General features: G+C 45.4%; 1 protein-coding gene across 3 annotated transcripts in view; it reads right to left on the bottom strand.

The window, feature by feature from the left end:
* Positions 1–14,976, bottom strand: part of kiss1ra (KISS1 receptor a) — a 29,735-nt gene extending 14,759 nt beyond the window's left edge. For 2 of the 3 annotated variants that reach the window (XM_078408407.1, XM_078408409.1), the window contains exons 1-2: positions 13,678–14,976; positions 2,775–2,899 (exon numbers count right to left, since the gene is read on the bottom strand). In XM_078408407.1, the coding sequence (XP_078264533.1) occupies positions 2,775–2,899; positions 13,678–13,900 (348 nt within the window). In that variant the 5' untranslated portion in view covers positions 13,901–14,976. The remainder of the gene's footprint in view (positions 1–2,774; positions 2,900–13,677) is intronic. The other variant, XM_078408408.1, reaches the window with a different exon arrangement.
* Positions 14,977–15,262: the final 286 nt, after the last annotated feature.

Here is a 15,262-nt window from a genome sequence, read left to right as displayed (position 1 = left end):
TTTTTGACAACAATCTTGTAGCTCCATGTCTGCTACTACTGGGATTAACATTTCATTTAAAATTCCACATCTATTTAATTACTTGATGTAAAATTCCCCCAGTTCCCATATCTCCCAGGCTGGAAACTAAACTTTGGATCCATAAGACCTTTGACTGCCAGTTCAGTAACTTGATCAATATACCACTGTAGCCTATTGAAATTCCACATAAAGTTGAGAATATCAAAGCCATAGGATCAAGCTCTATGCCTTCTCCCTAATGAGTTTGTAATAAAATTACTCTGGAGCAAAGCTAATGCAAATTTCTGACCCCAATTAGAGGTATCTCACTAAAGATGTTCAATTGTCAAATGGAAGCTAACCTGGCCCTAGTACCCACTTCTGACATGCTTTTCTTTATACCCTTCTCTGATTATTTTCATAGCATCCATCAAAAGTAGTAACCCTTTGTGTGTGTAACGCCAGTGGTGGTAAACTATGCCTTTTTTTAATGTGGTCTGTGTTATTTTCTGAAGATCATTCTTGGGAGTTGATGACGAGGTTACACCTCTAAAGTAAGCCAATCCCCCCTGCCCTCCACGCAGTCCACTACCGAACTGACTCTTTCCCTCAATATATGCCCTTGATAATTGATTGCCGTGAGTCCCCCTCTACCTAATCACATTATTCACTACAAATCATGCAGAACATTTTTGCTAGATAGCAATCTGAATCTGATATGTTCCAAAAACACTCCCTTAGGTACTGGAAAGAATTCACAGATTGGAAGGACTAAGCAGGAATTCCAAATCAAACTGAGTGTTATTTAAACAAATCAAAAACAGATTTCTCTCTTGTACCTATCGGTGGTACTTTGACTGGTTTCCAGAGCCTTGAATCATTTGTAGTCTAGGGTATTTGATAAAAAAGTAATAACACTCCTTAAATCTTCCCATTACACATGTAACCAAAAGCGTTGTCTCACTTTCAAAAGCTTCCGCAGGTATGGCAATATGCACTGTTTATTGCCCTCGTTACAACGGACATATATTTCCTGTTCAGGACCTGTTTGGCTGTCACCCCAATTGATAAGTTGCAACAGTGCTCTATTAAACCAGCGCCAATTCAGCTCTGATTTCTTTTTTCACTCCAAGAGTTTACAATCATCCCAATTGATGTGAATGCCGAATTAAAATTGAGCCTCTGTCAGTGTGAATGCATTGACCAGGTTAGTGTGATGACTTTTCTGCAGCATAATTGATAAATTATATTCCAAACCTGCAACTAAAATAAATCCAGATGTGCATTATCATTATTGCATTCACATTATAAACTTTTGGCTTTTTTATAGTTCAATGTTCTCGTAGGGAATTCTAATCTTTTTTTTGCATTACATCAATGTTGGCCTCACCTTGCTGACTCTTTAAACTCCTCCAGCCCTGGAATTTACCTAGTTAATTGTAGTCCTACAATTTTGCTGCTGTGCATGGCCCTGATCTTAATCACAACCCTCATTTGTGTCCTGCCCTTCAGTTGTAAAGCCCTTGGGTCTGGAATCCCCTCCCTAATTATTTCTGCCTTGTTTCTTCTCTCCACTTTGTTACAATAATTCTTACAACCTAGCACTTTGTCCAAGCTTTTGGCCATCTGCACAGTTATTGTGCAGTCAGATTTTCTTCAGTCACATTAAGGGCAGTACAGTGGTGCAGCGGTAGAGTTGCTGTTTTACACCACCAGATTCAATCCTGACTACGGGTGCTGTCAGAAGGGAGTTTGTATGTTCACCCTGTGACCGCGTGGGTTTTCTCCGGGTGCTCCGGTTTCCTCCCATGTTTCAAAGATGAGCGGATTTCAACATACAATACAATACAATACAATACAATATATCTTTATTGTCATTGTACCCAGGGGTACAACGAGATTGGGAATGCGCCTCCCATACGATGCAATAATTTAAGTAATTAACAGCAACCCAACGAAATGAAACAATTGTAACAGTTTTTAGACAGGGTAAAGTGCAAGTTGATCTATGCGTTGTGGCCATCCGGCTCAGCAGGACCCTAGCATGTAGGATAGATCGAGAATAAGGGTGATCGCTGGTCATTGTACACTTGGGCAATGGGCCTGTTTCCACACTGTGTCCCTAAACTCCAAACATTCCTGTTTAATGCTTTAGCATGTTTTACCAAATTGAAAGTACTGTATAAATGCAAATTGTTAGTTATTTTGAGTGAGATAAGGAATTAACTTGCAAATCAATTTAGAATTGCCATTTAAAATCGTTTAGATTTTTAGATTTTTATTTAGATTTAGAGATACAGCGCAGAAACAGGCCCTTCGTCCCACCGGGTCCGCGCCGCCCAGCGATCCCCGCATATTAACACTATCCTACACCCACTAGGGACAATTATTATTTATTTTTACATTTGCCCAGCCAATTAACCTACAACCCTGTACGTCTTTGGAGTGTGGGAGGAAACCGAAGATCTCGGAGAAAGCCCACGCAGGTCACGGGGAGAACGTACAAACTCCGAACAGTACAGCACCCGTAGTCAGGATCGAACCTGAGTCTCCGGCGCTGCATTCGCTGTAAGGCAGCAACTCTACCGCTGCGCCACCGTGCCACCCGTTTGATTGAAAAACTTATAAGTGGGAACTAAAAGTCTATAGTGCTCTCAAGATATCGCCCATCCATTACTCCTGTTCTCCTTTCATTCCTTTAGGAACACCACAAAACACCAGAAATCTGGATTGATATTTATCTGACAGAAATGGTTGAGTTCTCTCTTGCTTACCTGTTGTAGGTAGTTGACAAACTTGCACATGAAGTCACCAAAGATCCAGCCTGGCAGAGGGTACAGGGTAGCAGTGAATGGAACACAGCAGACCAAGAATGTGATGTCTGTGGCCGCCAGGTTAGCTTTCAATGAGAAGGAAGGAAAAATCAGGAAGATGAAAATCATAGTTTGGAAATCATAATGACAAAAGAAGGTTGCAAGATTTGATCAAGGCTCACAAGATGGTGACTGCTATTGATAAGGTAAATAAAGGGAAACAGTTAGCAGACGGTTGAAGGTCTGAGGATACAAATTTAAAAATTAAAAAAATTAAATATAGGGGAGATATGAGGAGTTACTTCCTTACAAAGAGAGTAGTTGTTACCTGGAACGCATGACTGTAGGGGTTACAGAATCAGCGTTAATCAGGGATTTCAAAGAGAGAGGACAACATGCAAGGGTATGGATAAAGCAAAGGGGAATGGGAGCAATGGGAGTCAACATCCCACAGGCCAATAACAATTGCACCACTGACAACATGGTTTGCCGTTGAGGAAAGTCAGGTATTTAAGTGTGAGAGAACATTGTCTTCCAACCTCCCTGCAATCCACATGCTGCCTCGGGAAAGTAGCCAACAAAAGCAAGAACCACTCACACCCTGGTCATTCCCTCTCTCCTCTCTCATGGGCAAAAGATGCAAAAGCTTGATAGTACATACCACCTGAATCAAGAAAGGCTCCTTCCCTGCTGTGGTCAGCCTCTTGAATGGACCGCCCATAAGTTAGGGTGTATTTCTGAGCTCCCAATCTACCTTGTTGCAGCCCTTGCACCTTTTCTTTGTCCCCTGTCCCCTTGCGACTAGTTCTGAGGTGCCCATTTCATTATGCTGTATTCTGGTTATTGCACACTGCAAGCTTTATTGTTTGTAGGAGCCATTTATGCTTCATTCAGTAACTGCCATTACATTGTTTATTATCCACTTCCTGCCTATCCCAAGGTCAGACTTGGCAAAAGTTAGTAGTAAATGAATACAAAATTTAACATATTGAAGGAAGGCACTTGAGCAAAGATTACAGTGGCACAGAATATCCAGAAACTAGATTCAGTTGCACAAACTTAAATTCAGAGTTTATTAAATTTCCTTGCATGTTCCATAAATGCAATTGCCCACAAGTATCAGGAAGTGATCCCAAAACTTTGGTCTTGTACTGGAAAATTGTGGTGTGTTTGATAAATGTCACAACAAATGACACAAATGTCACAAATGACATCAACCAAACATGAATACCTGGCAATTTCCCTCACAAACTCTCTAAGTTTAATACACTCCAATCTTACGTTAATAAAGGTGCATATTAATAAAATTGCATTTTGTATAAAATTGCCAGAGTAGTGTTTGCATCTGAAATGATTCCTTGCTGGGCTGCCCAGAAACGTTGTCCAACTCGCTGCTTGTTTCCTGAATGTGCTTAGTTTCTTCAGGAGTCAGTATCTGCTATGTTTTGCCTGTCGTATGATAGCTTCAAAATTTCCACGAGAGGGCAGCAATAAACTGCTTAATAAAAGCTGTGGGAATCAGAAAGTGTTCCCATGGTGCAATGTTCCAGACATTTGTTAAACGATACTTTTACGTAGAATTACCAAAAAAAATTGAGGAATAAAGAGGAGAAAAAGAAAAATGAAGTTTCCAATGAAATAAAGGATGCAGTGTTAAAGCAACAGAGCTGGAGATTGTAAGAATTACTTGTTTACATACATTGAGTGGTTAGGAATCAGAAGTCACAACCTGGATATGGAGTCGATGGTCGTCTTCACTAAAAACTGGCTAAATACAACAAAAAATAATGGGGAAAGGGCAAGCTGAGGGAGGAACTAATTGAATTGCTCTTTAAATTGCAGGCTTGATGAGCCAAATGAACTCCTTGGGTGCTGTACTGTTTTATTATTCAGTGAAAATGCACCGCATTTCAATTCTGTAAGGATAAAACATTTTGAGCAAAAGTGCCATGTTAACACTGTAAAAAGCCTTGGTTAGACAACAATTGCAGGACAAGGCATAAATCTGGTCTCCATATTATAAACATTATACCGTTATGTTCTGCCTCTGTCTCTGCCATGAAATGTTAATTATTTCCTTAGACTTTAGACTTTAGAGATCCAGCGTGGGAAGCGGTCTTTCGGCCCACCGAGTCCATGCCGACCAGCGATCACCCCGTACACTCGCACTATCCTACACACTAGGGACAATTTACAATTTACTGAAGCACCTACAAACCTGCACATCTTTGGAGTGTGGGAGGAAACTGGAGCATCCAGAGGAAATCCACGAGGTCAATAGACAATAGACAATAGACAATAGGTGCAGGAGTAGGCCATTCAGCCCTTCGAGCCAGCACCGCCATTCAATGCGATCATGGCTGATCACTCTCAATCAGTACCCCGTTCCTGCCTTCTCCCCATACCCCCTCACTCCGCTATCCTTAAGAGCTCTATCCAGCTCTCTCTTGAAAGCATCCAACGAACTGGCCTCCACTGCCTTCTGAGGCAGAGAATTCCACACCTTCACCACCCTCTGACTGAAAAAGTTCTTCCTCATCTCCGTTCTAAATGGCCTACCCCTTATTCTCAAACTGTGGCCCCTTGTTCTGGACTCCCCCAACATTGGGAACATGTTATCTGCCTCTAATGTGTCCAATCCCCTAATTATCTTATATGTTTCAATAAGATCCCCCCTCATCCTTCTAAATTCCAGTGTATACAAGCCCAATCGCTCCAGCCTTTCAACATACGACAGTCCCGCCATTCCGGGAATTAACCTAGTGAACCTACGCTGCACGCCCTCCATAGCAAGAATATCCTTCCTCAAATTTGGAGACCAAAACTGCACACAGTACTCCAGGTGCGGTCTCACCAGGGCCCGGTACAACTGTAGAAGGACCTCTTTGCTCCTATACTCAACTCCTCTTGTTACGAAGGCCAACATTCCATTGGCTTTCTTCACTGCCTGCTGAACCTGCACGCTTCCTTTCATTGACTGATGCACTAGGACACCCAGATCTCGTTGAACTCCCCCTCCTCCTAACTTGACACCATTCAGATAATAATCTGCCTTTCTATTCTTACTTCCAAAGTGAATAACCTCACACTTACCTACATTAAACTGCATCTGCCATGTATCCGCCCACTCACACAACCTGTCCAAGTCACCCTGCAGCCTTATTGCATCTTCCTCACAATTCACACTACCCCCCAACTTAGTATCATCTGCAAATTTGCTAATGGTACTTTTAATCCCTTCGTCTAAGTCATTAATGTATATCGTAAATAGCTGGGGTCCCAGCACCGAACCTTGCGGTACCCCACTGGTCACTGCCTGCCATTCCGAAAGGGACCCATTTATCCCCACTCTTTGCTTTCTGTCTGTCAACCAATTTTCTATCCATGTCAGTACCCTACCCCCAATACCATGTGCCCTAATTTTGCCCACTAATCTCCTATGTGGGACCTTGTCGAAGGCTTTCTGAAAGTCGAGGTACACCACATCCACTGACTCTCCCTTGTCAATTTTCCTAGTTACATCCTCAAAAAATTCCAGTAGATTTGTCAAGCATGATTTCCCCTTCGTAAATCCATGCTGACTCGGAATGATCCCGTTACTGCTATCCAAATGCTCAGCAATTTCGTCTTTTATAATTGACTCCAGCATCTTCCCCACCACTGATGTCAGACTAACTGGTCTATAATTACCCGTTTTCTCTCTCCCTCCTTTCTTAAAAAGTGGGATAACATTTGCTATCCTCCAATCCACAGGAACTGATCCTGAATCTATAGAACATTGAAAAATGATCTCCAATGCTTCCACTATTTCTAGAGCCACCTCCTTAAGTACTCTGGGATGCAGACCATCAGGCCCTGGGGATTTATCAGCCTTCAGTCCCATCAGTCTACCCAAAACCATTTCCTGCCTAATGTGGATTTCCTTCAGTTCCTCCATCACCCTAGGTTCTCCGGCCCCTAGAACATTTGGGAGATTGTGTGTATCTTCCTCAGTGAAGACAGATCCAAAGTAACGGTTTAACTCGTCTGCCATTTCTTTGTTCCCCATAATAAATTCCCCTGCTTCTGTCTTCAAGGGACCCACATTTGCCTTGACTATTTTTTTCCTCTTCACGTACCTAAAAAAACTTTTGCTATCCTCCTTTATATTATTGGCTAGTTTACCCTCGTACCTCATCTTTTCTCCCCGTATTGCCTTTTTAGTTAACTTTTGTTGCTCTTTAAAAGAGTCCCAATCCTCTGTCTTCCCACTCTTCTTTGCTATGTTATACTTCCTCTCCTTAATTTTTATGCTGTCCCTGACTTCCCTCGTCAGCCACAGGTGTCTCTTACTCCCCTTAGAGTCTTTCCACCTCTTTGGAATAAATTGATCCTGCAACCTCTGCATTATTCCCAGGAATACCTGCCATTGCTGTTCTACCGTCTTCCCTGCTAGGGCCTCCTTCCAATCAATTTTGGCCAGCTCCTGCCTCATGCCTCTGTAATCCCCTTTGCTATACTGTAATACCGACACTTCCGATTTTCCCTTCTGCCTTTCCATTTGCAGAGTAAAACTTATCATGTTGTGATCACTGCCTCCTAATGGCTCTTTTACCTCTAGTCCCCTTATCAGATCAGGATCATTACACAACACTAAATCCAGAATTGCCTTCTCCCTGGTAGGCTCCAGTACAAGCTGTTCTAAGAATCCATCTCGAAGGCACTCTACAAACTCTCTTTCCTGGGGTCCATTTCCAACCTGATTTTCCCAGTCTACCTGCATGTTGAAATCTCCCATAACCACCGTAGCATTACATTTTTGACACGCCAATTTTATCTCCTGATTCAACTTGCACCCTATGTCGAGGCTACTGTTTGGGGGCCTATAGACAACTCCCATTAGGGTCTTTTTACCCTTACAATTTCTCATTTCTATCCATACTGATTCAACATCTCCTGATTCTATGTCACCCCTTGCAAGGGAATGAATATCATTCCTTACCATCAGAGCAACCCCACCCCCTCTGCCCACCTGTCTGTCTTTTCTATACGTTGTGTACCCCTGAATAGGTCGCAGAGAGAACGTACAAAATCAGTTCAGACAGCACCAGTCACCAGGATGGAACCCAGGTATCTGGAGCTATAAAGCAGCAACTCTACTGCTGTGCCACTGTGCTGCCCCTTTCTCTCTCCACAGATGTTGCCTGACTTTCTATATTATATTGCCAATTTGTTCTTATATTACTTCTTATAAAATTATGTGAGGCATGCGCAAATACACAAGAACACAGGCAATAGGAGCAGCAGTAGGCCCTCAGACCTCTCAAGCATGCCCTGCCATTGAACATGACTGTAGCTGATCTATGCTGGCCTCAACTTCTCTTCTGTGCCTGTTCCCCTCAGATTCCTCGATCTTTCAAATACTTATCTATCTCCACTGTAAATGCAACATGATCGGGCCTCCATCTACCTCAGGGGCAGAGAATTCCAGAAATTCAATCCCCTCAGAGAGAAGAAATTTCTATGCAGCTCGCTTAATTTGCACCCATTCATTTGATAGAAAGAGGTTGTGAAATTATGATGCCACAAGATATCAAGAAATCTGCAAAAAGGTTTAACTGAGGAGATATCAGAAGTAACTTCTGAAATAGTGGATGCATTAGTGATAATTTTTCAAAACTCTTTAGATTCTGGAGTAGTTCCTGAGGACTGGAGGGTAGTTAATGTAACCCCACTTTTTAAAAAGGGAGGGAGAGAGAAAACAGGGAATTATAGACCAGTTAGCCTAACATCGGTAGTGGGGAAAATGCTAGAGTTAGTTATTAAAGATGTGATAGCTTCACATTTGGAAAGTGGTGAAATCATCGGACAAAGTCAGCATGGATTTACAAAAGGCAAATCATGTCTGACGAATCTTATAGAATTTTTCGAGGATGTAACTAGTAGAGTGGATAAGGTAGAACCAGTCGATGTGTTGTATCTGGACTTTCTGAAGGCCTTCGACAAGGTCCCACATAGGAGATTGGTATACAAACTTAAAGCACACGGTATTGAGGGTTCAGTGTTGAGGTGGATAGAAAATTGGTTGGCGGACAGGAAGCAAAGAGTTGGAATAAACGGGTCCTTTTCGGAATGGCAGGCAGTGACTAGTGGGGTACCGCAAGGCTCAGTGCTGGGACCCCAGTTATTTACAGTGTATATTAATGATTTGGACGAGGGAATTGAATGCAACATCTCAAAGTTGCGGATGACACGAAGCTGCGTGGCAGTGTTAGCTGCGAGGAGGATGCTAGGAGGCTGCAGAGCGACTTGGATAGATTGGGCGAGTGGGCAAATGCATGGCAGATGCAATATAATGTGGATAAATGTGAGGTTATCCACTTTGGCGGCAAGAACAGGAAAGCAGAGTATTACCTGAATGGTGACCGATTAGGAGAGGGGGAGATGCAACGTGACCTGGGTGTCATGGTGCACCAGTCATTGAAGGCAAGCGTGCAAGTGCAGCAGGCAGTGAAGAAGGCGAATGGTATGTTGGCATTCATAGCAAGAGGATTTGAGTTTAGGAGCAGGGAGGTTCTACTGCAGTTGTACAGGGCATTGGTGAGACCGCACCTGGAGTATTGTGTGCAGTTTTGGTCTCCTAATCTGAGGAAAGACGTTCTTGCCTTAGAGGGAGTACAGAGAAGGTTCACCAGATTGATCCCTGGGATGGCGGGACTTTCATATGAAGAAAGACTGGATAGACTAGGCTTGTACTCGCTGGAATTTAGAAGACTGAGGGGGGATCTTATAGAAACATATAAAATTCTTAAGGGGTTGGAGAGGCTAGATGCGGGAAGATTGTTCCCGATGTTGGGGGAGTCCAGAACCAGGGGTCACAGCTTAAGGATAAGGGGGAAGTCTTTTAGGACCGAGATGAGAAAACATTTCTTCACACAGAGAGTGGTGAGTCTGTGGAATTCTCTGCCACAGAAGGTAGTTGAGGCCAGTTCATTGGCTATATTTAAGAGGGAGTTAGATGTGGCCCTTGTGGCTAAAGGGATCAGGGGGTATGGAGAGAAGGCAGGTACAGGTTACTGAGCTGGATGATCAGCCATGATCATATTGAATGGCGGTGCAGGCTCGAAGGGCCGAATGGCCTACTCCTGCACCTATTTTCTATTTTTCTATGTTTCTCAAGTAAGATCCAACGGGGTGGGGCTCTATTCCTGGTGCAAACTAAGTACGTGGGGGTGAACTAAGTGTGATCTCTCAGATTATGACAAAAGCATTTTTAAAAGGGTCCACATAAAAAAAGTTGTTTCCACTTCATCAGAATCAGGAGTGAAAAATATAAGGAAGTCATTAATGTATTTCACAAAAAAAAGTCAAGAGAAACGTAGACACTCATAGTGTGGTTGAAATTTGGCACTTATTACTAGAAACCCCAGTCGAGTTGAAAATCACACATGCATTCAATGGAAGCTAGATAAGCATGAGATAGAGAACAAAATAGCTGGGGACCAACCAGAGCACGCCACCAAAATATTATCAATCAACACCCTCAACATTGTGGGCGGCCACGGTGGCGCAGCGGTAGAGTTGCTGCCTTACAGCACTTGCAGCGCCGGAGACCCGGGTTCGATCTCGACTACGGGTACTGTCTGTAAGGAGTTTGTACGTTCTCCCCGTGGGTTTTCTCAGAGATCTTCAGTTTCCTCCCACACCCTAAAGACATACAGGTATGTAGGTTAATTGGCTTGGTGTATATGTAAATTGTCCCGAGTATGTGCAGGATAGTGTTAATGTGCGGGTATTGCTGGTCGGTGTGGACTCGGTGGGCCTAAAGGTCTGTTTCCGCACTGTATCTCTAAACTTAAACTAAACTAAACTAATCCACTGCAACACAACCATGAAAGTTGCCTGCCGCTCCATTTCCCAACCACATTTTGGAAAATCTAACCATATAATTGCACTGCTACTCCCTGCTTACAGGCAGAAACAGAAGTGAGATGATCTGGTTCAGAAAGTCGTATCGGTGGTGGGAGGAAACAGATGAGATCCTACGTGACTACGTTGAGTCAGTAAACTGGTCCATATTCAGGGACTCTGAGGCCGATCTAAAAATGAGTATGCCATCGCTGTCACAGGCTTTAGCAGTTAGTATGCAGAGGACTGCATGTCAAAGTAATCAACCCAAGTCTTTCTTAACTGGAAACCATGGATTAACCATGAGGAATAGGGAATCCAGGTACGACCTTTGTTCTGCTTTCAAGGACATCAAGAAGCTGCCTCAGGAAAGCAGCCAACATTATCCTGGACTGCTAATATTACAGTCTTTCTCTCTTCTTCTCTCTCACATTGGGTGGAATATGCAAAAACATGATAGCATCTACCACCAGATTCAAGAACATCTTCATTCCTGCTGCTTAGAGACTCTTGAAAAGGCCTCTCATAAACTATGGATGTATCCTCAAACTTCCAATCTACCTCGTTGTGACCATTGCTCTTTATTATATCTACACTTTCTCTGCAGCAGGCCGTAATCAGGCAACTTTAATCAGGCAACAAAACCATCCGATCACCAACCAGACAGTGGTCCTGACCTACTATCTACCTCATAAGAGACCCTCGGACCATTTTTCATCATTTTTTTCTGGACTTTATCTTCCACTAAATATTATTTCCTTTATCTGTACACTGCGGACGGCTTGAATGTAATCATGTAGAGGCTTGCCGCTGACTAGATAGCATGCAACAAAAAACACGTGACAATAATAAACTAAACTAAACCAGACTATATGCTGCACACTCTTTGGTTGCTCTATTGCACTTCCTGATGCACTTATAATCTGCCTGGAAGGACAAAATAAGGTTTTCCACTGTTTCTCGTTACACATGAGAATAATAAACCAACACCAATGTCAACGTGGTGATGGTGTGACGTGCACGGGACGTAAGCATGAGGACAAATGTTGTCAGAGGGAAAATAATCTCCTTGTAAGCTGCTGGTTCTTTGTAAAATAATGTATGCTTAACCGTCCAACTTATTGTGGGAATGTAACGCACCGCAGGTAGAACCAAATGCAGCACACGGAACCATTGCAGCACATGGAATCATTGGGGTGGTTCTCCCTTGTTACTGCAGTTCTCAAAGAATCAGACCCTTCAGAGCCCATTATCTACATAAGTAAATTGCCAGGAATTACCATGCCAGCTTTACAAGTAGGGGAATCGAAAATGCACCTTTATGCACCTCGTGTTGCTTTTCAGCTCAGAGGTTCTTACACAAATAAAAAAGCAGAGCAATTGGAATTAGGTTATTTGTCCTTTTGCAGCTACATAAAGATGAACGGATTTCATGCAGTGCCATATCCCTGACCGTTTCAGAACTGTAGTTGCCTGAAAATTCCCACGTGCAATTACTAATCAACACAGCAAAAAATATACTCCACTTTGATACACTGCATGATTAGTTCTTAAAAGCTAATAAATTAAAAGGCTCGGCACAATTTAATGTTCTGACTCAGGGTTTGTCACCAGTTTAGGCAATCAAACCCATGGAATCTGCTGCCTTTATCAATCCAATAAGGTACCGTGTTTGAATTTATGTGCGGTTATATCTTACGATGGATCGTAAACACAACCATGCTCACTGTTTATCTCATCATTGCTGTGGCTGTGGATCCAAGAATGCATCTTGTCTTTTAAAGAAGCCTGTAGAAACTCAGAACTATCTCATTCAATTTATCTCCCACTCTCATTTTTCTCATACCATCAATCATCTCTCTACTTCACCGGCAATTTCTCCTCCTCCACAAACATTCTCTCCTCCGCCTCTCTTCCTCCCTCCCTGACCATTATCCTTACCCCATTTCCCACCTTTCACCATCCATTTCACCAAACCGAACATTAACCTCTCTCCCGTGGCCATTATCCTCACCTTACTCCTTCCTCTTCTTCCCTGACCACTTTCCCCTCGTGTCTCACCATGTCTCTTCTCTCCCCCCAGCCATGCTCCCCTCCTCAATATTGACCATTTCCCATTCTGTTCTATCACACCATCCCTGACTGTCCCCCGCACTCTCTCCTACGACCATTCCACACATCCTATCCTTCTTGACCATCTCATTTCTCTGCACATCTGCCACATCCACTCCTCCTCTCCCTGACCCTGTCCAACCCTCTTTTACTCTCCACCTGTCCACCCTCTCCTCTCTCTCTCTGACATTCTCCCCACCCTCCCCTCTCTCTCTCTCTCTCTCTCTTTCTCTCCGATCCTCTCCCCATCCTCTCCCCATCCTCTCCCACACTCTCTGACCCGCTCTCCAGCCTTTCCACCTCTCTCTCTGACTTTCCCCACCCTCTCCTACACTCTCTGACCCTCTCCCCACCCTCTGCTGCACTCTCTGACCCTCCCCCCAGCCTTTTTGTCACCTCTCTCTCTGACACTCTCCTCCCCTCCTCTCTTGGCCATCGTCCTCACTTCCTTTCTCCTCTCCCTGACTCTCCCCCCACCCCCTGTCACACCAACTCTCTCCAACCAACTGAATCAAGGGATATGGGGAAAAAGCAGGAACGAGATACTGATTTTGGATGATCAGCCATGATCACATTGAATGGCGGTGCTGGCTCGAAGGGCTGAATGGTCTACCCTAGCACATATTGTCTATGTTTCCTCCTCTCCTGGACCCCCCCCCCCCCCCACACACACACCCTCTCCTCCTTTGCATTGCCCCCATCCCCTCTTCCTCTCCCTCACCATCACCCCCAACCCTCTCCCTGACCCTCTCTCCCCACCACTCTCCTCCCCTTCCACATCTTCACTCCCCCACCTCTCCCCCTCTTCCTCTCCTCCCATCCCATCCCTCCACCCAACCAGTCTTCTGACCCCGCGGTCTCTCACCGATGTAGAAGTGTGTGGCGGTCCTCATCTGCCGGTGTTTGGTGATGACATGGATGACAAGCGCGTTGCCGAGCAGCCCCAGGATGAGGATGAGGGCGAGGAAGAGAGGCACCAGCCAGGCGTCGGTCAGCAGAGGCGGCGGCTCCACCAGGGACACGTTCACCTGTGTGTTCACCTGTGTGTTCACCTGTGTGTCTGGGTCCCGGACTGTGACCCGCTCCATCGCTCAGGTACCGGCTCTCTGGTGCTGCCCGGACCGGGAGCTGATGGTGGTTCCCCGGACTGAACTCTCTCTCCCCCCTCGTCCCGTCCCGTCCCGTCCCGTCTCTCCAATCCGGTCCTGGGATACCTGGTACCCTGATCTCCCTCTGTCGGGATACCTGGGAACCTGGTCTCCCTGCCCTCACCGGGAGCTGCCGGTACAGGGGGTGGTCCCACTGTCGGGATACTGGGGACCCTGACCCCCCCCCCCCCCCCTGTCGGGATACCCCCTCTGTCGGGATACCAGGGGCTCTGATCAAACTCTGTCGGGATATCGGGAGCTCAAATCCACCTCTGTCGGGATACTCCCTCTGTCGGGATACAGGGGACCCTGGTCTCCCTGCCCTCACCAGGAGCTGCCGGTACAGGGGGTGGTCTCCCTCTGTCGGGATACCTGGGGCTCTGATCTCTCTGTCGGCCCTGGGACTTGTTCCTCTGTCGGAACTGGGAACCCAGATAACTGTCGGTGCCGTGAACTGATGCTGCTGTCGGTACCGGGAACCCTGGCCTCCTTGTCTCACCAGGACATTCCTCTGTCGGTACCGGCAACCCTGATAACTCTGTCGCTACCGAAGACTGATCCCACTGTCGGTCCCGGTGAATGATCACCTTGTCCCGGTCCCAGGGATTGCTCACCTTCTCTGTCCCAGGGATTGATCACCTTCTCTGTCCTAGGGACTGCTCCCACTGCCGGTCCCAGGGACTGATCACCTTGTCGGTCCCAGTGAATGATCACCTTGTCGGTCCCAGTGATTGATCACCTTCTCTGTCCCAGGGACTGCTCCCACTGTCGGTACCGGTGATTGATCACCTTCTCTGTCCCAGTGACCGGTCTCTCTCCAGCGACCTGAATCCTGTCCAATCCCTCGACCCCCACTGATCTTACAGATACATTTGTCTCTGATCTTCCTATCCGTACCGGGATCTGTTGGGATAGTATTTGTCAGTAGCAGGGACTCTGTCTGATCTACCGGTGCCAGTAACGAGGGCTCTGGCTGGCTCACTGATCCTTGCAGAGTGCAGCGGGGCTGTGATCAGCATTGGGTGCCCGGCTTTCTGAGCCACCTTGGGTCTGACTTGCCTTTGATTCCCACACCTCCTGTCCCTTTATAGACGCCGTCGGCGAGAACACGTGGGATCGGCGTGGAGAGCGGGGGTTTCGGGGTCGTTGCATATTGGCTCTATGACTGATGATGATTGAGGATTATGCAGACACTGCACACTCTTCCATATCTCACCACCTTAAAATCTGAATCCAAGTTAGCAGGCAGTTGGAAACTTTGAGCTGCTGTGAGGTAGCTCATTGTTAAATATAAAGCATTGC

Source organism: Rhinoraja longicauda, chromosome 11 (genome assembly GCF_053455715.1).
Source record: "Rhinoraja longicauda isolate Sanriku21f chromosome 11, sRhiLon1.1, whole genome shotgun sequence".
NCBI classification, from domain to species: Eukaryota; Metazoa; Chordata; class Chondrichthyes; order Rajiformes; family Arhynchobatidae; genus Rhinoraja; species Rhinoraja longicauda.
Note: the sequence above shows the minus strand (reverse complement) of the source record. Positions and strands in the feature narration are given on the sequence as shown.